Here is a 27,274-nt window from a genome sequence, read left to right on the forward strand (position 1 = left end):
AAGGTAAAGGACCCCTAGAAGGTTAAGTCCAGTCAAAGGTGACTATAGGGTTACGGCACTCATCTTGCTTTTCGGCTGAGGGAGTCAGCGTTTGTCCACAGACAGCTTTCCGTGGCCAGCATGACTAAACCACTTCTGGTGTAAAGGGACACCGTGACAGAAGTCAGAGCACACAGAAACACTGTTTACCTTCCCACCACAGTGATAGCTATTTATGTACTTGCACTGGCATGCTTTTGAACTGCTAGGTTGGCAAAAACTGGGACAGAGCAACAGGAGCTCACCCCATCACAGGGATTCAAACCACTGACCTTCCGATTGGTAAGCTCAAGAGACTAGTGGTTTAGAGCAAGTAACTTAGCTACATCCAGGGATGACTCAAGGTTTGTGCAAAGGTATCTCCACAGAAAAAAGTCATGCACTGCTGCTAAAGACTCTGGCATGGCCCAAGGGGCCACCACAGTATGCATCCTAAGGTTTGTATTGCCCAAGACACTGCCCAGGCCCACCAACATCCTACAAACCAATACCTGCCTGGAACAACACGGGTAATCATTTCTATGTTCTGACTTATATGGCTTCAAGTTACAAGAAAGGAGATTCCAAACAAACATCAGGAATAACTTTCTGATGGTAAGAACTGTTCTGACAGTGGATGGACTCCCTTGGACTCTCCTTCATTGGAGGTTGGATGGCCATCTGTCATGGATGCTTTAGTGGAGATTCCCGCATTGCAGGGGGTTGGTCTAGATGACCCCCAGGGTACCTTCCAACTGTATGATTCTATAAAGCCTAGAAAATACACAGTACTCTCAGGACACTCAGATTTATACCAAAAGAGGCGATAATGGTGTTGGGATTGCATAAATTCTTGCTCTAAAAGGTAAAGGTAAAGGGGCCCCTGACCATCAGGTCCAGTCGTGTCCGACTCTGGGGTTGCGGCGCTCATCTCACTCTATAGGCCGAGGGAGCCGGCGTTTGTCCACAGACAGCATGACAAAGCTGCTTCTGGCGAACCAGAGCAGCGCACGGAAACGCCGTTTACCTTCCCGCCGGAGCGGTCCCTATTTATCTACTTGCACTTTGATGTGCTTTTGAACTGCTAGGTGGGCAAGAGCTGGGACCAAGAGCTGGGCAAGAGCTGGGAACCGCCGACCTTCTGATCAGCAAGCCCTAGACTCTCTGGTTTAACCCACAGCGCCACCTCTTCCCTCTAAAACCATGCAACGGTTTTAATGTGAATTAGTGGATGGGCAAAAGGAAAACTTACCTGAAAGCCAATGCCCTGCAGTTCATTATGAAGGTCATCAAGGACTCTTCTGCCATCAAAGATGAATGCTGGCTTCAACATCTTTTTGTGAATTCGCTCATAATCCAGCTCCTACATATATATAAAAAAACCAACAACCCAGAGACTGTTTCAGGAATGGCAGTTGCTAGCCCTGGTTCATCTGAATGTTTCTAAATGGCACTCTGTTTACCTTAAACATGTCCCACTCGGTGCAGATAACTAGGGCATGGGCTCCATCACAGGCTTCATACGGGTCTTTGCTAACGGTGACCAGTCGAGACACTGTAAGGAGCAGGGAGGGAGAGAAGCAGCAGGACACTAAATTGATTTCAATGAGAGATTTGTGGCACCCTTTTATGCCAAAGATTTGCCGGCACAGGGTCTACGTTGCTGGCAAAAACAAACCACAATGACACGTGTAAGCCACTCGGGGAGGCTTTTTCTGGCTGAAGGAGAGGATAAAAATGTTTTCAATCAAGGCCAGATACACCGCTGCTGTAAAGGACCCTTGGACAGTTAATTCCAGCAAAATTTGTCTAGGGGGTGTGGCGCTCATCTTGCTGCTATGATGGATAGGCTTCAGATGCACTGATGGAACATGCTGCCAACCATTCCACAGGCTGGTCTTGAACTCTTGGCCCAGAAGGGCTATGTGAGATTTCTGAAGGCATCCTGGCCAGGAAACTACCGTGTTTCCCCTTTTTTAAGACACCGTCTTATAACTTTTTTCCCTCAAAAAAACACACAGTGGCTTATTTTCAGGGGGTGTCTTTTTTTAAAAAAAAAAGTGCTGGTACAACTGGGACCCACTGGCTCAGGATGCTCGGTGCTCTCTTCTGCACATTGCTGGGCGCGTTGTTGGCGCTGCCAGTTCCGAGCGCCTGCAGGGTGGGGTGGGGGTGGCAGTGCTTTAAACCCCCAACCCTGTAGAAAGCAATGGAAGTTATGGACCGTAACAATCCTTAAGAGGCACAGGTCTTAAAAAACCCCTGGTATCACCCTTGAAGCACAGCCTTCCAAAGTCAGGGGGGAAGAGGTCTGTTTAGACAAAGGAAAGGATCGGGGGTGATTCTGTGCCCTGGGACCCACAGAACTACTTTAAAAATCCCAACCTGGGGGGGGGTCAAACAGTGAAGCCCCATAGCCCTGTAGCAACAGAAGGCACATTCTGAAGCACCCGAGCTGTTCGGTTCCATAAAAAATCCAGGAATTGTAAAATTAACAACAATAATGGGGGGGGCACTCTATCCAAAGAGTTAAGAAGGAATGGGAAAGTGTTGAGTTATATATGGAAAAATATGGAAAGGAAAGTTAGTTAAAGATAAAAAATAAATAATTATCGCAAGGGGAAAAATAACATCATAAAGGGTAATAATATTAAATATAAAATAGACAACACAACAGAAAAAGCAAGTATATGACTAAATGAGATCGCACAGGAGTGAGGGAAGGGGGAGAGAGGGAGGGGGGTAAGGAATGGAAGGAGGCAATGGTTGGAGGAGGGTATAGGGGGATGAATTAAAGGAAAATTAAGACTGAGAAGCGCATGGTTTTTGTTTTTTTAAAGATGCAAAGGCTTGCAATCAGCCAAAGTATAGAGCCCAACTTCCAGGAGACTGCGATCTACTTGCGGATTTATAAACTGGAGGTGATCTACCCCCATTTTATTGGTGTTCAGGTCAGAGTTGTTTTTAGAGAGAGGAAATATCCCATTTTTGAGGTTAAAGTAAAAGTTCCTGACCTTTTTTTTATAATGAGGAAATGCTGCTAAAACTCCGTTCTTCATTCCACGAAGGGGAGAGGGGGCGGGGCCGGGTGCTCAAAGACAAAAGAAATGGAAAAGGAGATAGCGATCAACTCCAGCCTCGCATTCATGCAGCCGTCGGGAGAGGCAGGGGCTGCAGCCGAGTGCTGCTTCACAAACAAACGGGGAAAAGTGCTTAGAACCCAGAGAATCCAGCTGAAAAACACGAAGCAGCAACAGCAATTGCACACACACCATCCCAAGCCAGCACAGTAACCAAGTCCCAAAAGCAAGAAAGGACTCAGCAAACACTGCTGCGGCCGGCGTTGCTGCTGCTGACTCGGGGAGCTCAGTGATCTCTTCCGCACAGCGCCTATTACTATGGCTTATTTTCGGGGTACGGTTTATATTTCTCAAATGCTTAGAAATGCTGCTATGGCTTATTTTATGACTACGCCTTAAAAAGGGGGAAACACGGTATGTGGGTGTTGGGTGGTGATTCTTCCTCTCCCCCTTTGGGCTTGAAAGCAAAGGTGGTAAAGGCATAGGAGGAGCTTCACACCCCTGCCTGGAGGGCTGCCTGGGGACTGGGAGCAATTGAGCTGTTGGCTGCTGTGCCATTGGGGCTAATGGAATGGAGGCATCACGGTATGATCCTGTGTGATGCTTATGTGTTGATGCTGGCATGTGTGTGTATCAGTTGTGACAAATTCATAACCCCCACCCACCCAATGTGTGGGCAGTATCTGGATATTGGCAGTAGGACAGTCCCCAACTGGTGGGCACTGGCAGTTTCCAGGGACACTGGGGACATGCCTGTTGTTTCCCTGCCATGTGCATTTTCTAGTTGTGCATTTTGCCCCTCCTTTTCCAGGCTGAGCACTAGGGTGATGATTTTTTTCATTTTCCCCCCCTCAAAAATTATTTCCTGTAGCACAAATGGATGAACTTTTGCCTATTAATGACTAAAATGAGGTATATTACATTAAAATATTTAAAAAGGTTACGCACACACCGTTTTTAATTTTTTGTATGCCGTTTTACCATTTCATAGAATTGAATTAACTATTCTATATATATTTCGTATCAAATTTGGACACAACACCACATTCCACAATGGGGAGTGTTCTTAGCAACATAGGGTATACAAATGTCACACCTGCGCAAGGTAAAAGCCCCTTTTTGGTACCTCAAAACTCAGCCAGCAGACCCTGCCTGACATACTGGGAAAAGAACCTACAGGAGAGGTAGCAAAACATCGTCCTCTAGCGGCGTCAATACTGTTACTGCAGCTAAAAAAAGCTTCCTTGTGTGTTTGATGACCCTGTATAATGTTGTATATATGTGACTCTGAAGCTTGGGTTCAATTTTATATCTGCTTACAGTGACTTCAAAAATGGTCAAAAAACTGATAAATTTTTTAAAATCATTTTGTGAGGTTTTTTAATCAAATCTCTTTGAAAGTAAGATTTTATCTAATCTTTAATGAAAGCTCATCAAATTATGATACAGGGAAATGAGGTTGTAAGAAAGTCATCACCCTACTGAGCACACACTGGTGACGGCAGCTGTCCCACAAGTTCAGCAGCCCCGTCTTTCTAGTCGTAGTACAGTGACATCATAGGATTATTCTGCCGTGCACTTAGAAAGCATAAAGGACTTTGACTGGGCAATAGCATGCGATCTCTGCTATTATACTTCAGTATGCATTTATAGTCAGGACTCTGTGTACTCTGTACTAATAAATCAGTAACTAAAGCTGAGCACTGAGGATGGCTGAATTTTGGCTGCAGCACACCTCAAGTGCTGAAAATCTTATCCAGCAACTCCTCTGACACCCAGCATTTCATCAGACATTTCCTATACACTATCAAGCACAACTGTATAGCGATGAGGGCTAGAAACTTGCTTTAAAACTCAACAAAATAAAATTCTCTGGACCCCACATGCCATACTATGAACTGCCCCTACCCCACTTCCCACAGATACACAGCCTACCTACAACTTTAATTGCAGTCTAACAAATAACCTCACTTGCCTTTTATAGTTATCAATGGGAGATCTGTTCCGTTTGAGCATTTGAGTTGTTGGCAGTAAGGAACAGGAGTTTTCCAGTTAATGCCTCAGTCCTGTGAAACTACCTCTTGCAAGAGACACATCGGTGTTCTTCACTTCCGACTCTTAAATAGCTTTACTCCAAAATGTCCTGCACTAGATGGAAGGAGGAACATGCTCTAGGTTTTGCTACTGTTTTCCCACTGATAACTGGGAAACACTGGCCTGCAAGGGCTCCAGTTGGAGAACAGCCTTTACTAAAGGTGTCATGGACTTTGAAGAAGCACAAACTCAGGGCAAAAAGGAGAAATGTGCTAAGAGGAAGGCATGCTTGGCAAATCCTCACTGTGGTCAACTCCCGCCCGGAAACCTATGTCTCCACTGTGGAAGGACGTTGGCCTCCAGAGTCACGGACTCACTGTTGAAACCATTTTCATGGAAGACAATCTTACTCAGCTTTGAGTGATTGCCAAAGAAGAGTAGCTTGTTTTTATTGTACAGACAAGCCTATACCCTCAGAGCTGGAGGAGCTTGTAAAAAACAAGCCCCACTCACCTTGATCATCCTCAGATACACCTGGATGAGAAAGATCTAGAATGATTTGTTCCTTTAGCACTTTAGGGTCGTAGATATGAAGTTTCGCTCCTTCATCCATTAAATACTTGCTGATGTAGATGCTGGAGGACTCTCTACAGGAAAAACAAACCCAACAACTTTTTACTGAGAAAGCTTCATGAGAAAGTTGCATTTGGTAACTACAAGCTGCAATGTGTAAATGTCTAAAAAAATTGTCATCTTTTCCTCTTAAAATCTGTGGTTAACAGTTTTTGTCAACTCAAACTGTAAAATCAGGGAATTACTGCTGAGTCATGGCCCTGGCTTGCTCTGTTAATCCCAAAGCCATAAACAGAGAAGGGCCACTCCAGGCCAGAGGTAACTAGAACAGAAGTTATCAGATGTCAAATTAGCTGCAGATTATAAACTATATTATATTAAAGCCAGTGTCTCCAGAACATTTTTAAAAATCAACTCCCTCATCCTCTCTCCCTCCTCTGTGTCTCCCTCTCTCTGTCTCATAATATTCCACTGTCTTAACATGAGCCTTAATTAACCCCACTTTTAACTTGCGCCAAATCTGATCTTCCACGTCACCTGTTTATATGACAAAAATCTGTTTTTCACTGCATTACAACTGGCTACACAGTTAAGCTTCCACTTTGTGGTCTGCTGCCCCATCAGACTGGTTTTTGATCTTTTGTGAGGTCTGTAGCACTAAAACTCAATCAAGCTGCATTACTGAGCAACTGGATGAACATCTGTCTGCACAGGCAGCTTTATATGTGCATTTAACTCACCGCAAGCCAAGAACAATTGCTGGGCAAATAAATCAGAGCTCCAAATAAGCTAGGCTCGGGTAAATAACAAAGTTCCATGTCTCAAGACACAAACTTGTTGCAACATGCACCAACTGCACAACTCTCTCTAGAGTGAAAGGTGAAGCCAGAAGATGGGAGGAAAGAGGGGAATTCCCTAACTCAGGCATCCCCAAACTTCGGCCCTCCAGATGTTTTGGACTACAATTCCCATCTTCCCCGACCACTGGTCCGGTTAGCTAGGGATCATAGGAGTTGTAGGCCAAAACATCTTGAGGGCCGCAGTTTGGGGATGCCTGCCCTAACTCAACCAACCAAGGGTCAGGGTCAGGGGGAGAAAGTTGGTGAGCACAACCCTCTCTCCTTTGGACATTGGAGCATCCCAGGTAACTGACATTTCCCATTGTGGCACAGTCCCACATGCCCCATCCAATGTTTTCAGAACTGGTAGAGGAGTTCCCCAACATGCAAGGGCTTCCTCACTAGTGAATCAGTGGGAGAAGCAGAGGCTCATATGGCATATTCCTTTACCTGTGGAATTATCCTCTCCATAAGCTACATTGCTGCTTGGAAAAGAGATTTTAAACTTCACGCAACTCAGAATGTCCATAGGTTATGGACAGCAAGAGTGTGAAAGAGACCTCATTCAAAAACAAGAGTCCTTTGAATAGAAATTATTGAGGTTGTATGCAACAGTGTTGCTCCACTGGGGAAAAAGACTTCTGTCAGCAGAATGGAAAGCAAATGTCTCCAGCAGTTCCCCTCCCTCCAACAGCCCCCTGAGCACACACACTCACCCAAAACTTCCTCAAGGGCTTGCTTCCAGAGCAAATTTAGGGAATGTGCTGAAAACAGCTCCCCTTTTCACTCTGCTGATGGAAGCTTTATATCAGTGCAACACCTTAGGGTACAATCTTTGACATTTATTTTGGGAACAGTGTCCTGTTTTCCTGTGAACGCAAGTTGGGTCTGTTTTGGCTCATGGCATGAAGCAGCTCAATGAACAGCTAACTTTTACAACTGTGGCTTGAGCTCACTTTGTGTTACCTTGTGTCTCCTGTGTCTTTCTTGAATGCAAACCCCAAAATAGCAATCTTCTTGTCGGTGACAGTGTTAAATAAGCTGTCAATGATCCGAGAAGCAAATCTTCTCCTCTGATAGTCGTTCATGTCGATCACCTGCAATTGGAATGGATGCAGAGAGCCATATCAATGGTAATGCAATGTTAGTAGTAATTTCCATGATTCTGCGCTTGATAAAAGGAGTGCGCAAGATCTCAAACGCCAAAGGATAAGGAAAATGCATGCAGATCAATTACATGTATACATGTGATTCTTCTGCATTAATGTACATATTCTTCCTAGTCATATTTCGTCTAAAATGGATTTTTTAAAGTATCTATTAGCCAGGAGCTATTTGGGCAAAGGATTATAGGTCTCCTCAGTTAAAACATCTGAAAACTCCCAACTACGCAGAAGTCCATGATGGGGATCCAGGTAGCAGAAATGTCCACCGAACTCCCACTCTTCATCACTCAGCATTTTCAAATGTTTCTCTACAACATGGCTTAGAAGCATGAGGCTGGATCTAGTCTTCAGTTAGTTGCACTTATGTCCTACAGATCTGAATGGGAGCAGTTAAATCATGACTAACCTGTGTCGCTGATTTCAATGTGACTTAAGTTGAACTAATAGTCTAGATCCAACCCATGCTCTTAAAAAAAAGTGAAAAGGCCAATGTGGCTAGTTAATTTCTGAACCCAGTAGGAGAAAAAGGCAATCTTGTGATTATTTCAAGCCTGCAGGATCTTTGGTTGTAGAGATCTGCTTCCTCCTCAACCCCAGTGCCAGAGGACTCAAAAAGTGATTATTAATTTGGTCCTGAAAAGCAGCAAAAGGGGTATTAACAAAAGAATTAGTGATGTGAAAATAGATGCTATTCTCAGTTCTGACAAAACTCTTGCTAACAAGGTAGGAGAATAATTATATAAATAGATTTAATTTCCACTGCATACATTCTTACCTGTTGCCAGTAACGAGCGACTTCTGACAAGTTCAGAGCCTCACAGAGATAAACCAAATTCAGAACATCTTTTTGAAAACAGCTCCCACCAAATCCTGTATGGGGGGAGGAGGAACCTCATTATTCCATCTGTATGATTTCTCTTTGTGCACTCTGATCCTAGGTACATTTAATGAGGCACACACCCCTAAAGAGTTCAATGCAGCTTACTCCCAGGTGTTTGCAGCCTTAAAAACACCCGATGCGTACCTTTATATCCAGCGATAGCTAACAAAAAAACTTATTTGCTTCAGGATCAATGCTGGCCAGTTTTAAGAGCCTTCAAAATAAATGAATATGCTTAAGAAGTTTCTCTCCTGAGAACTATCTATGTCCTGTTAAAATAAGCAGGATTCTGGAGCTAGAGTCCAAAAAAGAATAACACATTTGGAAAACGTCAAAAAAAAAATGGCAACTGTTATTGAGAAAAATCTGGGTTGAAGATCAGACTTAAGAATGCCACAAAACTCATGTTTAGAAAGGCCTGTTGTCTAAACACCGTATTGCCAAAAGGCAACACTCAGTAACAACCAAGACAGAAAGAGAGAGAGCATTTACCAACACTGGCTTTCAGAAATTTATTTCCAATCCTTTGGTCCATTCCAATGGCTCTTGCAACTTCTTCAACATCCGCACCTGTTGCCTCGCAAAGAGCACTTATGGAGTTGATGCTGCTGATTCTCTGGGCGAGGAAAGCATTAGCTGCCTGGAGATCAAAGGGAAACAAGAAAACCATCTCAGAATGTTACTTTCTGCTGAAATGAATGGCGGACAACAGATAAAGTATGACAATACATCTATTATGGGAACAGAATGTTAGAAAGTGGGTCCTAGAAAATCCATATATCTATGACGCCTCTAATTCCCTTACACCCCAGAGGGTATAAGCATAGACAAGACAGCTCCCCAAGGCTCTTCTTTTCTATCCCAGCTATTGTGATGATCTCGACTAACACCTCTGATCTTTCTTTTCATGAGCTATCATCACGCTTTAGAGGTCAATTGAATATAGAAATACAGTAAACAAGGTTAGACTGAGATGTCTCTTTGGGGATAGCATTATTTAAGATTGGGTCGCTGCTTCTTTGGTCAAAGTTTGGCCTTAGGGCCAGGCTGGTGTGGGTTCTTGCTGGATCCACTTCATTTGTTTCCCCCTCTGTAACATTTTGCCAATCATCGATGACCAGCAGGTCAGGGTCGGATAAAGTGAGACGGGAATTTTCCAGCTGGCTCTTCTGGTAGTCTTCTGTGGCTGTTTGATTTAGAGGGGGCAAATCCTTTCCTGTAAAAGGGCATCTGCCTGTCTCTCCGAATCCCATTCTTTATTAAAAGGAATATTGGTTGAGGACTCAGAATTGTTTGAAATATTGTTTGAATTGGTGGTGCAGTCTTGACTGAATTTGTTATTGATACAGTCCTGGTTCATTTTATTAGGTTGTACCGGCAGAGGTGCGGGGATTGTTGTTAGGATCCCCAGCTCAATTAGCCCTAACAAGACAAGAATATCAGCCTTGACGCCAGATAGTATAGTTCCTTTCTTAGGCAGTCCAAGCTCTGGGGGGAAAAAATCATTAGTTTGGGCATTAAGGAGGCAATGGTCTTGGAGGTAGCCATACAATGATGAAGGCAGGTAGTTTGTGCTCAATCAGCAAAATCAACTTTAAGGTGCAGTCAAACCTCGGCTGTCGAACGTAATCCGTTCTGGAAGACCGTCTGATTTCTGAAACGTTTGACAAACTGCAAACTGAAAGCGGAAGCCTCAATACAATAGGGAAACTCAAAACGGAAGCCGTGTAGCATGTTCGGCTTCTGAAAATCATTCCGGGTTTTTGGCGTTCAGGAGCCAAAACGTTCCAAAATGGAGGCATTAAGGAACTGAGGTTTGACTGTACATAGCAGTGGGATTTTCCCAAGCCAAGGAAGGCAGCAGTTTCAAGGCTTATTCACATGGGCTACTCTACCTACTAACTACTGAGGACCTGGGTAGGCCTAGGGAGCTTGGCTGCTACTGACTTAGCTACCTTGATCTAACCAGTGGGCCACACAGCCTTAGATAAAGCAGCTGAGGACGGGATCAACATGCGACAGACAATCACACCATGTAAATATTGCCCAGATGTCATCAACCTTTATATGATGCCTTCGGAGTATGAATCAGTGGTGCAGTTCAAAAGCCTTTTTGTGGAAACAGGCAGGCGAAACTTGCTTCTTGTGATATTTTGTAACAGCACTTTTCAGAGGCTAACGAAATACAGTACCAAAGATCTAACACTGCTAAGCCAATACTTCATACTTTCTCTACTTTGTTGATGTCAGAATTCCCCCCCTTTTTTTTATTTAGATGTCAGAATTTCAAATGATACCAACCAGTTTGGAAAGTTCAGATGACCAAGTGTTCGTTGTAAGGATTTTCTCTTTGGGCACCCACTGCTCATAGACAGCACACAGAGCGCGAACTGCTTTCTGACCCTCAGGTGTCTCGTCTCCACCAATCAGCACACGGTCTGGATTCTTCAGGTCTTTGATTGCCGTGCCTTCAGCTAGGAATTCTGGGTTGGACAGAACCTGCACACAAAGACCAAAGAAATGATCTGAATCACAGAATGATAAAGTTGGAAGGGGCACCCCTAGGGTCATCTAGTTCAACCCCGAATGCATTAAAAGAGAGAGATCAAAATGCACTCAATTCAGATGTCTTTCCAGCATTCTCAAATCACATAATCAGAAAAGCCTCATATGCAGTCTGGCATAAATACAAAAGATATCTGGAACCAAAGACTCCCAAGATGGAATTCTCCATTGAAGGCAGTCACAGTGAAACAAAAAGAATATACTCGAGTATAAGCTGACCCGAATATAAGCCGCGGCACCTAATTTTACTTCAAAAAAACCTGGGAAAACTTATTGAATATGTATAAGCCGAAGGTGGGAAATGCAGCACACCTTCTGGTAAATTTCAAAAATAAAAATAAATACCATCCTATGCCTTTCCCAGCTGTCGGTGGCGGGGTGGGAGAAGCAGCGAGGAAGGATCCTTCCTCGCTGATTCTCCCTCCCCACCACCTCGCACAGAGCAGGCATAGGACAGGGGTTCGGAGAGTTGCAGCGCAGCGCTTCTCCGAACCCCCGTTGCCTTTCTCCGCCGCCACCCACCTCACTCAAATATAAGCCAAGGGCGGCTTTTTCAGCACATTTTTGGTGCTGAAAGAGTAGGCTTATGCTCGAGTATATTGGGTAATATTAAAGAGAAGTGGATAACCTATAATTCATTATTAGTGGAAGAAGGTGGTCAATCAAAACTTATAAGATATGAGGAAATAAAAGAACATCTCCATGGTTGGTTAGATTATTTCCAACTGAATGAAGTGTTTCAAAAAGACAGACAATTGGTTTTGAGAGAGAGCCCTCAAAATTTGAAAGAGAGCTACTTAATAACAAAACCAAATTAATTTCCAGAATGCACAGATTATTATTAGATTATGAAGCAATGGATGAGGAAGTCAAGGCAAACATGATTAAATGGGCACAAGACGTAGGTCGCCCAGTCATGATGCAGGACTAGGAAAGCCTATGGAAGGTAAATTTGAAATTTACGGCCAGTTATAATATAAGAGAGAACATGCTGAAAATGGCCCATAGGTGGTACCTTACCCCTTCTAGACTATCAAAAATGTACAAGAACTTAGCAAACACGTGTTGGAGATGCGGAGGAAACAACGGCGACATGTTCCACATGTGGTGGACATGTGGCAAGATAAAGATATTCTGGGGGAAAATTTTTATGATGAATTAAAAGAAATGATGGGCACAACCTTTGTAAAAACAAACAAAACCTGAGGCCTTTCTACTGAGTATATTGGATAAACATATTCCAAGACAGTATAGAGAAATATTCCTATATGCAGCGGCGGCGGCCCGAACACTTGTGGCCAAAGGATGGAAAGAAAAGGAAGTTCCTAAAATAACGGAATGGCAAAGCAAATTACATGAATTTGCCGAGATGGCGCAATTGACAAGTAAGCTGAGAGGAAATACAAAACAAAAATTTGCGCAGAAATGGGATATCTATAAAAAATATGTTCAAAAATATAGCAACAATAATTTGGCCATGCTAGCTTTCGAGTAATTATAGGAAAATATGAAGTGGAATTTAAAAGGAAAGAGATACAACGATATTAGAATGTATTAGATAAAGGTTTGTACAAATGTTGAATATTCTGAGTACAGTCAATTTAAAGAGAAACTATTAGCATTAGGTAAAGACAGGAAGTCGATTTTTATTTTTAAATTAATTTTTATTTTTAATATTTATATTTTACTTTATTTTATTTTTTGGTCTTGGAGGGAAGAAATAAGAATTGTAATAACAAAAGGGGGGAAAGGAAAAATTTGATTTGTATTTAACGTGTGGTATTTGTGGTTGTATGGTTTATGTTGTATGGGAAAATTCAATAAAAAAATGCACTCAATTCAAAATGGTTATTTTACCTGCAAATTTAAGTCAGGTTTCATGTTGGCATCAAATATACGACGAATGCTCTCTGCAGCACGGACAGGGACGGTGCTTTTCTCAGTCACAATTTTGTATCCGTTTGAGTTCTGCACAATCCGTCTCGCACATGCCTCAATGTATTTCAGATCTGCTGCCCGACCTTTTCCCATGCCATAGGTCTTTGTTGGGGTATTAACCTTGTTGCAGGTATAAGCAAAGGACATTTATTTAGGAGGTTCAAAAAACGTTGATATCCCCTTTCTTGGCTGTCATATTAATGTAAAATTCTCATTAAAACTTTGGCTAACTAAGGGAACCAAATTTCCATGAAAGTCCAGGTGTTAAAATAGGTACTAAAGGTAAAGGTAAAGGGGCCCCTGACCATCAGGTCCAGTCGTGTCCGACTCTGGGGTTGCTGCGCTCATCTCGCTCTATAGGCCGAGGGAGCCAGCGTTTGTCCGCAGACAGCTTCCAGGTCATGTGGCCAGCATGACAAAGCTGCTTCTGGCGAACCAGAGCAGCGCACGGAAACACCGTTTACCTTCCCGCCGGAGCGGTCCCTATTTACCTACTTGTACTTTGATGTGCTTTCGAACTGCTAGGTGGGCAGGAGCTGGGACCAAGCAACAGGAGCTCACCCCTTTGCAGGGATTCGAACCGCCAACCTTCTGATCAGCAAGCCCTAGACTCTGTGGTTTAACCCACAGCGCCACCTGTGGGTACTACAGTGGTGTATTTGCCTTCAAGCCTACAATCTCAATTGGTGTTTGAGGAATAATATCAGGCAGGGATTCAGCCTGAGTATATTTATTAAGCTGCAATCAAAGGAGGACTTTTCAGGGATTCCACCAGAGGCCTCTTCAGCACAGCTCAATGCAGATTATGTGGCAAAGCCAAATGCCTACAAGAGCTTTGAGATCAGACTAGCTCTCTCACCTGCTCAACTTATGGACTCTGCTGTTCTTTTTTCCCTCTTGAAACAGACCACCTCTCCCAAAGAAACACAGAAACACATATAGTCACACAGCTTGCATGCATCCTAATTTATTGAATGAAGAAAATCCTTTCCAGGTTTGGGGAGTGGGGGGAGGCTTCACAGAAAAAGTAGTTTAAAATAGTTTAAAACAGGCCTCGGTATAACTTGCTTCCTCTTTATGTGAATGGCTACATCTACAAAAAAAAATCACTATAAAATTCCTTCCAACATAGAGAGATTTCTGTTCCATTTGTCCATCCAGCTGCTGGCTGGCACAGTGAATGAAAGAGCTAGCAGAGCCATCTATCACAACACAGCTACTAAAGAAGCACCCCTAAGCTCATGCCCAACTTATGAAAAGGCCATTCATTGCATCTCTTCAACTTTAGTGCTCTGAAATCTTTATTCTGGAGGCAAAATTGCTTTTTGCTTCTCCATGCCCTTTGATCTGTCTTCTCTAAATTAGGAAAAGGAGTGCATTTCAGCAGCTGAATCATCTGAATCCCAACACACAAAAGAATTGTGAACATTCATTTCCAATTTGTTGATTATTTAGAACATACTGTTAACCAGATCAGATCTGCACTTCATTTTTCAAAGTCCAGTCGGGGGTGTTCTCTCCTCACCCCCAACATTTTTTATGGGATGGGCTATGACTCAGTGACAGAGTATAGTACATGTTTTCCACACAAAAAGTCCCAGATTTAATCCTTGATATTTTCAGGTAAGGCCAATTTAATTTAATTTAATTTTTTTTTTATACCCCGCCCATCTGGCCGGGTTCCCCGAGCCACTCTGGGCGGCTTCCAACAAAATATTAAAATACAGAAATCCATCAAACATTAAAAGCTTCCCTAAACTACTATCTGAAGAACTACTATCTGAAAGCAAAATTATTCTACCATTTGAATCTGCAGGCACCACACAAAATGGTCAGTGCTGCTTATATGTATATTTGTGCTTGTGGAACTCTCAAAAAGGGCAGAAAGGTTTTTTGTTTATCTGTGCAAACCACTCTCTCCCCAACATGAACCACCCCGCTGACAGTACCTAGCTTATTGAGACAGTCAGAGAAAGAGACTCTGTTTTCTCCCACTTCCCAAAATTCCTGCCCCTAGTATTATTCAAGGAGGAAAGTAATTACTTACAGAAATAAACACAAGATCAGCATCTCTGATGGCATCATCAATGCTAGTAGAAAAAAAGAGATTCTTTCCTCTGCAGGATTCTACCACTTCTTTTAGCCCTGGCTGGAAAAACATCGGCAAGTTATTTAAGGGTTAAAATGTGCTTTATACCTGAACAAGCAGCATGCATTCCCCATAAGAGACCCCCAACCCCTTTGATTAAGATACAGTGGTACCTCTAGTTGCAGACTTAATCCGTTTCGAAAAGTCCGCAACTAGAGTGCCTCTTCTGCGCATGTGCGCAGCGCGATTGAGTGCTTCTGTGTGTGCACAAAGCACGATCGCTTCTGCGCATGCGGCGAATCCGGAAGTAAACACTTCCGGGTTTGCCGCGTTTGTAAACTGAAAGTCCATAACAAGAGCGGAACGCAACATGAGGCATGACTGTATTTTTTTTCTAATGCTTGGCTTGTGATCATGTATAAACCAGGAATCATGGTTCAAAATAAAGTCTAGTTTGGTAAAGAAGCCCATTTCAGAACCATGGTGTGAAGTCGGCTTGTTTTCCAATTAACTGAAGTTTATTATAAACCAGGATTTCTGGCCTGCAGATAAAAATGTCAAGAATCAGGGAAAGCAAAACTGAATCCTGGGCTCATTGTTCCTTCCAGCCTCTGTGGGAGGAGGAGAGGCGACTGCTCAAGCCAGAGGCTCTGATAGGCTTGCATAAATTTGGACATGCAACCCTAAAACATGGTTTAGTATTAAGTGCGAACCCAATCACAATGTCTGGCATGTATACTGAAACATTCACCCTCCAATAATCTATACCCTCTCTCTCTCTCATTCATTGACACCATTGCTTGTAATTACTGGTCACTGCAAAAACTGAATGCAATTTTAGCCTTGCAATGCAGCTAAATAATGTACAATATGCAAATTAAAGTACAAAACTAGCTATGATGTTTGTAGATGGAAAAAACCCCAACAATAAAATTATCCGATGAGCTGGTCTTTCAGCTGTTAAAAATGATGGTCCCCCAAAACTACCCATCATTTTTGTAAACAGCTGACATTTAAAAATAAGAGACATAGCAATTCTGCTAAATAAAATACTGTTGAATTCTGTGTAGTAAATTTATTCCTAATACTTTTACTAACATACCACAAATTTGTCTTATGTGTAAGAGGGGAAACCAATTTTCACAGTCTTTCTATATCAGGGGGTTCCATCTAGAGGAGGTATAACAGATAATGGATAAGACTTTAAACTTCTTGAAGGCTACAAATGTGGCTAACGTGTGAGTCTATTGAGAAAGCTCCATTAAGAGAATCTCATAATACGTATATGTTCCTGATCTTTCTGCAAGGCTAACTCTTCAATCCTGACTTTACTTGCCAATTTTCTTTTTGCAAAAAAGCCATTCCTCAATGCATCCATATTTATTCCATGTCGTAAAGAAGTACACTTTTTCTTTTTGCCCAAGTCATACCAACATTAACGGACATCTGTTCTAAATAACTGAGGTGTTTTTTTTAAGTCAATAAGGAATACCAGATTGTATCCAACTTAGTTCTATTAATTTTACAGGATCTACTCTGAGTAGGACTAGCATCGGCTGCAACCCTAAAGCAGCACACATTCCTGATTTTTTACAATGTTTGTATCAAGGACCTCAAATAGGAATCCTGAACATTCTTTTTACTGTTACATATTGACATTTGCAATCTCCACATTTCCGCACAATAAATGATCAGTGCAAGTAGCTTGGCTTAAAAAATATTTTACAACTGAAGGCATTAGGTGACATATATTGCAAAGTGGATAACAAGAGCATTAATAGTTTTCAATGCCTAAGGCCTGAAACTGGTCAAACTTGATCCTAGAAGAACCTCCTCTCCCACTCTTTTAAAAAAATGTTTAAATGTTTTATTATGTTTTTATATATGTTGGAAGCTGTCCAGGGTGTCTGGGCGGGGTATAAATAATAAAATTATTCTTATTGAATAGGACATCCCTGTTTTCATCCGAGAAATTTTGGAGGGTATGGTTTTATTTTCACAATAATCCTATGAGGTAGGTTAACCTGAAGATAGTAACTGGTCTAGCATTACCCAGTGAGATTTCCGTGTGGGTAATTATTTTAATTCAGATTTCCCCTTTTTCAAATCCAACACCTTTGCCTGATATTTTTCTTCTCTCAGCTGTAAATAGACAGGGATTACAGTATAAGCAGTGGCGGACTTTGGGCTCTCAAATTTAATCAGCGCCCTGTGCAACGCTAAATTTCACCCCCTGCTTTTCATGAGCTGCACTTGTCGGGCTACCCTAAAACTGCCTCTGTAATAAGCTCACCTAAGGCCCTTGAGGTTCCCTGTTCACACAATAGCTATTTGATAGTCAGGAACTTTAGAGCTTGAACGAGGAAAGTCAGGGAATTAGCAAGACCTGCACAAGCCTTCTTCAAGCATAGAAAGGTATATGAGTGTGCAATGTCAGCTATTGTGATTGGCAAACAGTATGAAGACTATGGATTGGTCAGGCCTGGTGGAAATATCCTTGCCTGATCATCAGGTCAGTTCTGAAAACAGATAGCGGGGATCTGGATCTGAATTTGGGAGCAAGGTCAGGCTGGAGCAGCAATTACCCAATTCATTTTTGAAACATTTTTAATGCACCTTTTGTAAGCACAGGCGTGCTTTTTCTAAGACAACAATGGCTACACTTTAGAAGGGTTAAAGTTCACTTTTCAACATATCATGCAAAGTAGTGTTTTCACCTACATGAAGAAGCATACCCAGTTCCCACTGATCCATCTCAGTATATATACTTTATACTCTGGATTAAAATTTAACTCATCCAGAGAAACAGGGCTGTAACAAAGCCACTTGCCATTATTTACCCTTGATGCAACCTGAACTATAAACTCCAGCAGCTGTTTTAAGAATGACATATTAAGGTCATAGGGCTGCCATAGGTCTGGTTTTCCTCGGGATTTCAAAGGTGGCACTTTGTCCTGGATTTTAGGCAAGTTTTTGTAAAAAGCTCAACAATGTCAATAGTTTCCTTTAAAAATGCTCAACAACCTTTGATGGCAACCCTATCAGGTCATATATTCAAAAAATAAGGAAGTACTTTAAATCTCAATAATTTTAAGGATCTCAGAATTCTATGTGCCCCATCCCTTTTTGAAGACTGACTAAAAATAATACAGTATGGCATTTAGTGTAATTCTGTGCCACAATTTGCGGCAATTTTCTAAACAGAAACAGTAATTCAATCTTCTATTGAAAAATATGGCTGTGCTTTCAGCCAGTGTACCCTAAAACAGCATTAACCATTGCTCTGATATCAGAGGCAACCACTTCCCCATGTCTTGAAACAGACATGTTTCCCATTAATAAACCATTTGTGAGGTAGATAAAATTGAATCACCGCTCTACAGTCAGAAAGAATGTGCTGACTCTTCAAAGAATTGTGCAATTCCTGGATGTGCAATGCATGTTCATTTTAAATAACCAGATAGCAAGCCCAGGCCCTAATCAGCAAAAGAATAATCTTTTGTAAAATGTTAAGTTCTTTAAGGAAGCCTGAAAATAACCAAATTTAATGCCCTGTCCTGAAGCAGAATCCTGTAAACTTGATCAACTTCCAGCCATTAACATTCAAATTAATTATGTGCCTCATGGAATGAAAAGCATTGATTGTCTCTTGTTCCTTCTACAAACAAACTTGGATACTTTTCTGCCTCGGGTAAGCTAAGCCACATCAAGGAATGACGTGGATGTGTTATATGACTCTTACACATAAAAAAAGAGGCCAGAGTTTTTCCTTTGAATTCCAGGTCTGTGCCCACACCTGCAGTTCTAAATGTTTCTCTCCTGCTACTTGTGCAACTAAGAAAGAACAGTCCATACTACATCCTGTGAAATGTTGCTGATTGTGCTCCGTTTCCTAGCGCAAAGTCAAGCACCTCTTTAAAGGGGCACAAATGATTTCAAGCTCTTAGGAGTGTTGCATTTGGCCCACTGCTTAGCCATTGTCCAAGCCCTCCTCTTTCGCTATTACTGTACAGTATATTGCTATTAAATTCCCCTTCCATCATGAAGTTCACTAAGTGGCCTTGGGTCAGCCACTATTGCTCTGTTCTACTTAGTTCACTTGACTGTTGTGAAGGTAAAATGGGATGTCCTTGTCTTTTGCCACCCTGAACTCCTTGGAGGAGGAAGAGTGGGATACACATGCTAATAATGACAATAGCATTAAAAAATAGCAATGGGGGGGAGTAAAGGAAGCCCACATTTTTGGAGGCATCTAACAATGAGATACAGCCCGGAAGAGATATGTGACATGACAAGTATAGTAAGGTAAGAATGGAAAACCGCATTAGTAAAATTCAGTTACCTCATAAATTGGAAGCGTATCGGAATTCCATGCATTGATTCTAGCTTCATTGACATCAACAACAGTGACCTTAATTTTTGGACACATATGTGCAATGACAGAACACGTTGGTCCACCTACATAACCAGCACCAATGCAGCAGATTTTCTTAATTTCAAACATGATTGTTCTGGTAAGAAAGAAGAAAAAAAATGGGAAATGTTCAGTTTAAAACTACTGTGAACGCTAAAACCCAGTCACATTCTTATATTACGCACATATTTAAAAATGAACATTTTTGGATACTTAAGTGCTCCTACTTATTCACAGTAAATATGGCATAAAACATTCTCTATCTCCACTTGGAAGCATTTTAAAGCCCGGCTTACATCAACTCAGTAAGATATTGAACAACATCTGTGAATCATTATGAAGACAGCACATTTTTGTAGCAAGACCAAGTGAAAACACAAGTGTTTCCGTTGTAGAAAAGCGCTAAACAGCTTCATAAGCAAGTATTTGTGGAGGCTACCTCACCCACATAGCTCACAAATACTGCTTCTCCACCCTGCAGCTGTAAGAGCACTGTATGTTTTCCTGTTGGGGAAATCGAGTCTTGCACTATGCACTATGGCAGCTACAGAGTTCTGTGCACACTGCTCTCCTAATCTTTTTTCTTCGACTAGGAGTACGAAGGTGCCCAAGCTGTCATAAAACTGTCCCTTACCCAGCCAGGGAAACAAGACAACACTATGGCAATTGCCCATGTGGTCCTCATTCAGTATTCTGATGGGGCTGAATGCACCATTGTGGTCCTTGCAAATGCTGATTTCCCCTATAAAAGTGGGGTATCACAATCATACCAACTGACCCTGCCTCTCCAGCACTTCCAACATTCATGTGTTGGGCATCACATTTCTATTCTTGCCTTTGTACAAGGTGTGTAGGCTCCAGATTTGTACAATCCAAACCTACACACAGGTAGGCATCTATGCAAAGTGCTGAGGGGCCCCTCTGGCACAATATCAACCCTCTTCCCTCTCCCAGAATCACAACATCTCTCCTGGACACAATCACTGAGCAAAAGAGTTTTCAGAACTGAGATCTGGCAGGCATATAACTGGTAGGAGGAAAAGAGAGGCACAAAAGTGGGTTTTTTAAATAAATAAATAAATCAGTCCTGTTAGAAGAGAACCAGCCTCTGCAAAGAGCCACAGTATGGTACATTGCAAGTCCTCCTCCCCTGGATAAACATTGCAGGCTTCTCCAGCAGCTAGAGTGAAGGGCCTATATTCACAGAAAAATTCAAAGGCTGCATTGTAGCCACAAAATAGTATTACCAGCTGATGCTCCCAAGAGGCCTTGCCGGAGGACGACTGAGTTACAAACCTTGCAAGGGGAATGTCAGAAGAACTCCAGGCAGGCTTACATGGGCGGACAGCTCAAGAAAAAGAAGAAAGGGTTCGAACATTACAGTAGCATTCAGTTCCTTTATCAAGAAGCGATATTAGCAACAGGTTATTGTTGCTCTTCAGGCATATGGAGAGAAATAAAAACAGCCAGTGTGGTTGAGTGTCAGACTACGACCCAAGAGATCTGGGTTCAAATCCTCACTTAGCCATGAAGTTCACTGGGTGACCTGCCTCTCAGCCTAACCTACCTCACAAGGCTGTTGTGGGGATTAAATGAAGATGGGGGAACCATGTACACCGTTTGAACTTCTTGGGGGGGGAAAGCGGGATATAAATGCAATAAATAAAATAAAAGAACAGAATATCAGGCAACGTATGAAACACTGCGTGGATGCAGGCAACTTGACAAGTACTGAGTTTTCTTAAGGAAAATAGAAGTAAAAGTTTTTAAGGTCAACAGTTATTAGTGTTATTAGCTACTGGCAAACACACAAGCCTCTCTGAAATAGGATCTTTTCCCTTGCCAGCAGAGGAAAATGAATCATTGAACTTGGATGGAATGAGGAAAGGCGTCTGTTGCGCAAGGGACACTCAACTGAATATGTGAGGATTTCAGGAACTGGTTTGCCTTGTGCTTGCTTGTGGCTTGGCCTCTCAGAAGCTGCCCCAAACCGTTCAAATTACAACATTTCTCAGTTTTCCTTTTTCAGGCAATTTGCTTTGGGGCTGGTTTGATTGGCTTTCTCTCCCAGCTTCCAGGCTGTGTCTATCACAATTTTGCCTAGGCAGAAGTTATAAGTCAAGCTAGATGCATCTTCCATTAAAACCAAGAGACTTTTCGCCACTGCTGGCTAAACATTTGATTTAGCATATCTACGCCAATGAAATTCCATCAGCTCTAGTTTTCTTCCTGCAGACCACTTCAACTGCTTTTCATGCAAGATAGGGATTACTATTCTTTTCTAGATCATGGCTGCTAGTCATGATGGCCATGTACTACCTCAAGGATCAGAGGCAAGATGCCTCTGAATACCATTACAGTACAGTGGTACCTTGGTTCCCGAATGGCTTGGCTCCCAAACAAATCAACTCTTGAACATCGCAAACCCGGAAGAAGAAGAAGAGTTTGGATTTGATATCCCGCTTTATCACTACCCGAAGGAGTCTCAAAGCAGCTAACAATCTCCTTTCCCCTCCTCCCCCACAACAAACGCTCTGTGAGGTGAGTGGGGCTGAGAGACTTCAAAGAAGTGTGACTAGCCCAAGATCACCCAGCAGCTGCATGTGGAGGAGTGGAGACCCGAACCCGGTTTCCCAGATTATGAGTCTACCGCTTTTAACCACTACACCACACTAGCTCTTACTGGAAGTGAGTGTTCTGGTTTGCAAACTTTTTTTGGAAGCTGAACATCCTTTTCGGCTGTCAGCATTGTTTCCGGGGCCAATCAGAAGCTGCGCCTTGATTTGTGAATGTTTTGGAAGTCGAACGGACTTCCAGAAGAGATTGAGTTTGGGAACCAAGGTACCACTGTACTGTGAATCACAAGTGGGGGGACGGCTGCTGCACTCAGGTTCTTCTTGCAGGCTTTCCATGGACATCTGGTCATTCACTGTGAGAACAGGATGCTGGTTTTACATTTGATCCAGCTCTTCTTATATTATGTTCTTATGCTGATCAAATTATTCATGCTACCAGGAGAAGGTGTGTGTGTGTGTTTGCATTATACTGTGTATATATATATATATATATATATATATATATATATATATATATATATATATATACACTTATACTGTATATATACAGTACTGTATATATATGCATGCTAGCATATGTTCCAGCGAAAGATTCATTGAAAACATGTCGTCAGTGAAAAAAACAATATTCTATATTTTTTACCTCTGTATCTGATAATGAGAATTCAACTTCAAAAGTATGGAACGCCCATGTTAACAATGATGCCTAATATTTTATAGATCTATCTAATACATTTGTATAATTATTCCAAGAGTTCAAAGCACTTCACATGTGTTGTCTAGCTGTAATCCTTATAGCAATCTCAAGAAAAGTCAATTATTATTCCCTATATTGCAAGGGAGGCTGAGCCCAACTAGTGAGCTAACTCTATACAGTATAACAAAAGAACATGGGCAGAGCAATCCTATACCAATTATAGGGACAAAATATATCACTGCTATGCTAGTGGAACTGCTGCTCTCTCAGTCCAAAATCCCTCAATGGTGCAAAAAGCCAGCAGGTACATCCTAGTGCCCCTCTCTGGGAAGGGCATTCCATAGGTCCGGTGCCACCACTGAGAAGCCCCTGTATTGAATATGGAGGGGTACCTGGAAGAAGGCAGAATATCTGAACATAAAGGGCAGGATGATATGGAGACAGATGTCCTTTCAGGTACCAGAGGGAGCTCAGTCCCAAACCGCGAAGGCCTCAGTCTGAAGGCAACACTGGCACCAATATTCTGGGCCCAGAAATAGACAAGGAGTCACTATAATTATTTAAGCATTTGCTACATATAATTATTTAAGCATTTGCTACAATATTGTTGTTGTTTTTTATTCACATTTGCTACAATATGAACTTGAGTTAGTAAGAGTGCTGGATTGGAGAAACCTGGCTTCAAATGCTTGCCTAGTCATAAAGTCCACCAGGTCAGTCACTCTCAAGTCAAATTCGCTTAACAGGATAGCTTTAAGGCAACTTCCATGGACAGTTCTGAGCAGCTTTGAGAAAAAGTGGGATACATATGTAAGTAAATATTTATAGTAAGAGCAATTCAGTAATAAGTAGTGTAGTAAAATGGGATGTGTTAAAAATTAGTAATGGCAACATATAAATTGCCTCCAGATTGACTTCCAGAAGATGAAATCTGCACACAGAGAGTATTAAGTGGGTGTGGTAGTTATTCCAGATCAATTTATACAGATCACAGACTGGTGGAGTGATCTTTGTGCAAAATAAATTACTCTCGCATACTTCTAAAGAGTAGCGGCAGCCCCATTTTTAACAAACCCCCAAAATGGACTCACAAGATCTATATGCAAGCATCAGTAAGGAGAAAATGAGACCATTTCAGAGCAATTCTGAAATAACTGTTTTCAGAAGAACTGAAGTCTCAACTTATTTGGAGTCTTAAATTCCTGCGTGTGTACATGTAGGGATACTACACACCGATAGAGGAAGCAGCATTGCAAAGCGGTTGAAAAAAAAACCCCACAAGAGTCATTCAAACGCCCTGACAAAGGCAGCCTTAGTCTTCTTCTGAAAAGGGAGTATTTCTGGTATGCCTTAGATTAAACAGCAAGCTCCCAGGGAAAGCCATTAAATTTAACATCAACGAAAGGCGAATTATACGTACACGGAAACCCAAGGCAATATACACACCCTTAAACCTCCTGCAAAATCAAACAATCCCTTTGTCCGGTAAGAAAAAGGCTTTGGTGAAAGGATTTAATCCTGTGCAAGGGGGGGGGAGCAACCCCGGGAAAGTGATGGTGGGGAAGAGGAGAAAGTCCGCAAACATTTTAAAGAGGGAAGGGAATACATACAGCGATCCGCGGTCCCGGTACCTTGGACGGGCAGGAGGCGAAGGAGGCTGTGCCGCAGCTGGACAGAACAGGAACGGATGTGGCCCGGCAGGGATCGAGCAGGCGAGTGGATCCCAAGCGCCGGCGCCGCCCCGCTTTTAAAGAGCCACTTTCCTCTACCCCCCCCCCCGGAGGGCAGCGGCGGATCCCTCCCCTTTCCCGCCCGGGCAGTGGGAGGGAAAAGTGAGGCCCGGGGGCGGGAGGATGGCGAAAATCTGGCCGGGAGGAGCGAAAAAGGAAGGCGGCGATCGGGCTAGGTCGGAGATCAAGCGCCTAGGCTCGCGCCGCGGAGGAACCAACGAAGAATCCATCGGCATGTTCGGGGGTTTTCAGGATGGATGAAAGCGGGTTACTGGGAATACAGTACTGGGATGGCTGGAAAAGAGCGAGGGAGCTGGAAGAAATCCGCAGGGGGGCTGAGAGCGGCGGGCGGCGAAGGATCCCTGGATCTCGGAGGGAGGGAAAGCAGAAGCCTATGCAAGGGATCGGGGACGAAAGCAGGAGGCAGTGAGGGGAAATGAGATTTATTTTTGGAGCCTGGAGGTTATTTGGAGGCGGCCAAGGAGAGCAGCTCCTACCGGAGAGAAGAGGCGGGGAGGTTTATGGGGAAGCATGAAATGGGGGTGGGAATCGTTTGGGAGAGCGAGGTGTCCTCAAGGATCTTGAGAGGACGAGCGGGGTCTCCTATTCTCCCTCTCGCTCCCGCCTCCTTCCTCCGGCGAAGGTGCCGATATTATTATTACCTCGCCCATTTGGCTAGGTTTCCCCAGTCACTGGGGCGAGCCCCCCAAGCCGGCCTCTTCTCCACCAGCCAGGAGGCCCAAGAAAACGCCGCTGCCTCTGGCTTCCCGCCCTAAGGGAAGTGGGCTGGGTGTGGCGGCAGGCAGGGCCTCCGGGGCCGCTTCGGCCTAGCTGCTGCTGCCGGCGCCCCGGAGCTCGGCCTCAAATCCCCGCTGCACACCCAGGCGAGCGCCCTGTAGCGGCGGCGACTACGAGAAGCGCTTACGCGGCCCATCTTCCCAGCCCCGCCGCGGAACATTCCTCCCAGCCGCTTCAGCGACGCGGCTTTTCCCGGGCCTGGCCAGGGTTACCTCACGCGCTCTCCCGTCCCCGGACGGCTGAGCGAGCGAGCGCCTCGATTCCTCCGTCCAGACAGGCCGTGTTTGAGGGGAAATTAAAGCATCTGGGGGGGGGAGCCGTCTGCGCCCGCCCGTCTCCCGGCTGCGCTTTTATTTTTATTTTTTATGGAGGCTTTTATTGGGTGTTGCTTAGGGAAACGGGATTGTTTACAGGTAGGTAGCCGTGTTGGTCTGAGTCGAAACAAAATAAAAAAATTCCTTCAGTAGCACCTAAAGACCAACTAAGTTTTTGTTTTGGTATGAGCTTTCGTGTGCATGCACACTTCATCAGGTACCTGATACTGGTATCTGATACTGATACAGATAACAGATACAGTACTGGGAATTGGTGAGGGGAGCGGGATCCTCACCCCGGTTAGGAGCAGCCCTAGCAAACTACAGCTCCCAGAATTCTTAGCGTGCTAGGGGCGGGGCGGAAAGTGAGAGGCTTTGAATATGCGGCGTGAATGGGGTGCGATTCAGTGGTTCGCCAAAGGCGCGCCAGGAGAGGATGGCAAGGCTGGCGGGAAGATTCAAGGATCACCAGAGATACTTAAACATTTCATTATAGTATTTTATAGTAGCAAAAAAATTAAAAATATTGGGAATATACAGATGTAATGGAGAGTGCAAGCCTAACTTCAGGAGGCATACATTTGTGGGATGGGATGTTGTGTCTTAACTTTCTTTATAAGCCTGTTCACCACCTAAGACAGGGCTGTCGAGCCCGGAATGCCTTTTTCTTATTACTATATATTTTTATTGAGTTTTTATTTTTCTACATAACAAATTAAACATTCTACAAACTTTGAAACAACCAGTGACTTCACTTCTTCTCCTTCCATATTTCATGGTTTCCTGTATATTTTACTTTGTTGTTGTTGTTTAGTCGTTTAGTCGCGTCCGACTCTTCGTGACCCCATGGACCAGAGCATGCCAGGCACTCCTGTCTTCCACTGCCTCCCGCAGTTTGGTCAGACTCATGTTCAGTACCTTCAGGAACACTGTCCAACCATCTCATCCTCTGTCGTCCCCTTCTCCTTGTGCCCTCCATCTTTCCCAGCATCAGGGTCTTTTCCAGGGAGTCTTCTCTTCTCATGAGGTGGCCAAAGTATTGGAGCCTCAGCTTCAGGATCTGTCCTTCCAGTGAGCACTCAGGGCTGATTTCCTTAAGAATGGATAGGTTTGATCTTCTTGCAGTCCATGGGACTCTCAAAAGTCTCCTCCAGCACCATAATTCAAAATGTTCGGGGGTTTGCAGGCTGGATGAAAGCGGGTTACCTTGGTTTTTGAACCGTTGGACTCCCGGAATGGATTAAATTAGGGAACTAGGATACCACTGTAGTTCTTTTTCAGAGAATAAAGGTAAAGGGGCCCCTGACCATCAGGTCCAGTCGTGTCCGACTCTGGGGTTGCGGCGCTCATATCGCTCTATAGGCCGAGGGAGCTGGCATTTGTCCGCAGACAGCTTCCGGGTCATGTGGCCAGCATGACAAAGCTGCTTCTGGCGAACCAGAGCAGCGCACGGAAATGCCGTTTACCTTCCCGCTGGAGCGGTCCCTATTTATCTACTTGCACTTTGATGTGCTTTCGAACTGCTAGGTGGGCAGGAGCTGGGACCAAGCAACGGGAGCTCAC

General features: G+C 43.4%; 1 protein-coding gene across 5 annotated transcripts in view; it reads right to left on the reverse strand.

Annotated features, from left to right (window-relative positions):
* The window catches only part of UGDH (UDP-glucose 6-dehydrogenase), a 31,612-nt gene that overhangs the window by 2,952 nt on the left and 1,386 nt on the right, over nt 1-27,274 (reverse strand). The window contains exons 1-11 of one of the 5 annotated variants that reach the window (XM_060278914.2): nt 25,610-25,731; nt 19,525-19,693; nt 15,141-15,242; nt 13,013-13,213; nt 10,892-11,089; nt 9,083-9,230; nt 8,486-8,580; nt 7,511-7,641; nt 5,646-5,779; nt 1,482-1,573; nt 1,271-1,381 (exon numbers count right to left, since the gene is read on the reverse strand). In XM_060278914.2, coding sequence (XP_060134897.2) covers nt 1,271-1,381; nt 1,482-1,573; nt 5,646-5,779; nt 7,511-7,641; nt 8,486-8,580; nt 9,083-9,230; nt 10,892-11,089; nt 13,013-13,213; nt 15,141-15,242; nt 19,525-19,686 — 1,374 coding nt within the window. In that variant the 5' untranslated portion in view covers nt 19,687-19,693; nt 25,610-25,731. Of the gene's footprint in view, nt 1-1,270; nt 1,382-1,481; nt 1,574-5,645; nt 5,780-7,510; nt 7,642-8,485; nt 8,581-9,082; nt 9,231-10,891; nt 11,090-13,012; nt 13,214-15,140; nt 15,243-19,524; nt 19,694-24,479; nt 24,577-25,261; nt 25,280-25,609; nt 25,732-27,274 lie in introns of those variants that run through there. The other 4 variants (XM_060278911.2, XM_060278913.2, XM_035111907.3 and 1 more) reach the window with 4 other exon arrangements.

Source organism: Zootoca vivipara, chromosome Z1 (assembly GCF_965207765.1).
Source record: "Zootoca vivipara chromosome Z1, rZooViv2.hap1.1, whole genome shotgun sequence".
In the NCBI taxonomy this organism is placed as follows: domain Eukaryota; kingdom Metazoa; phylum Chordata; class Lepidosauria; order Squamata; family Lacertidae; genus Zootoca; species Zootoca vivipara.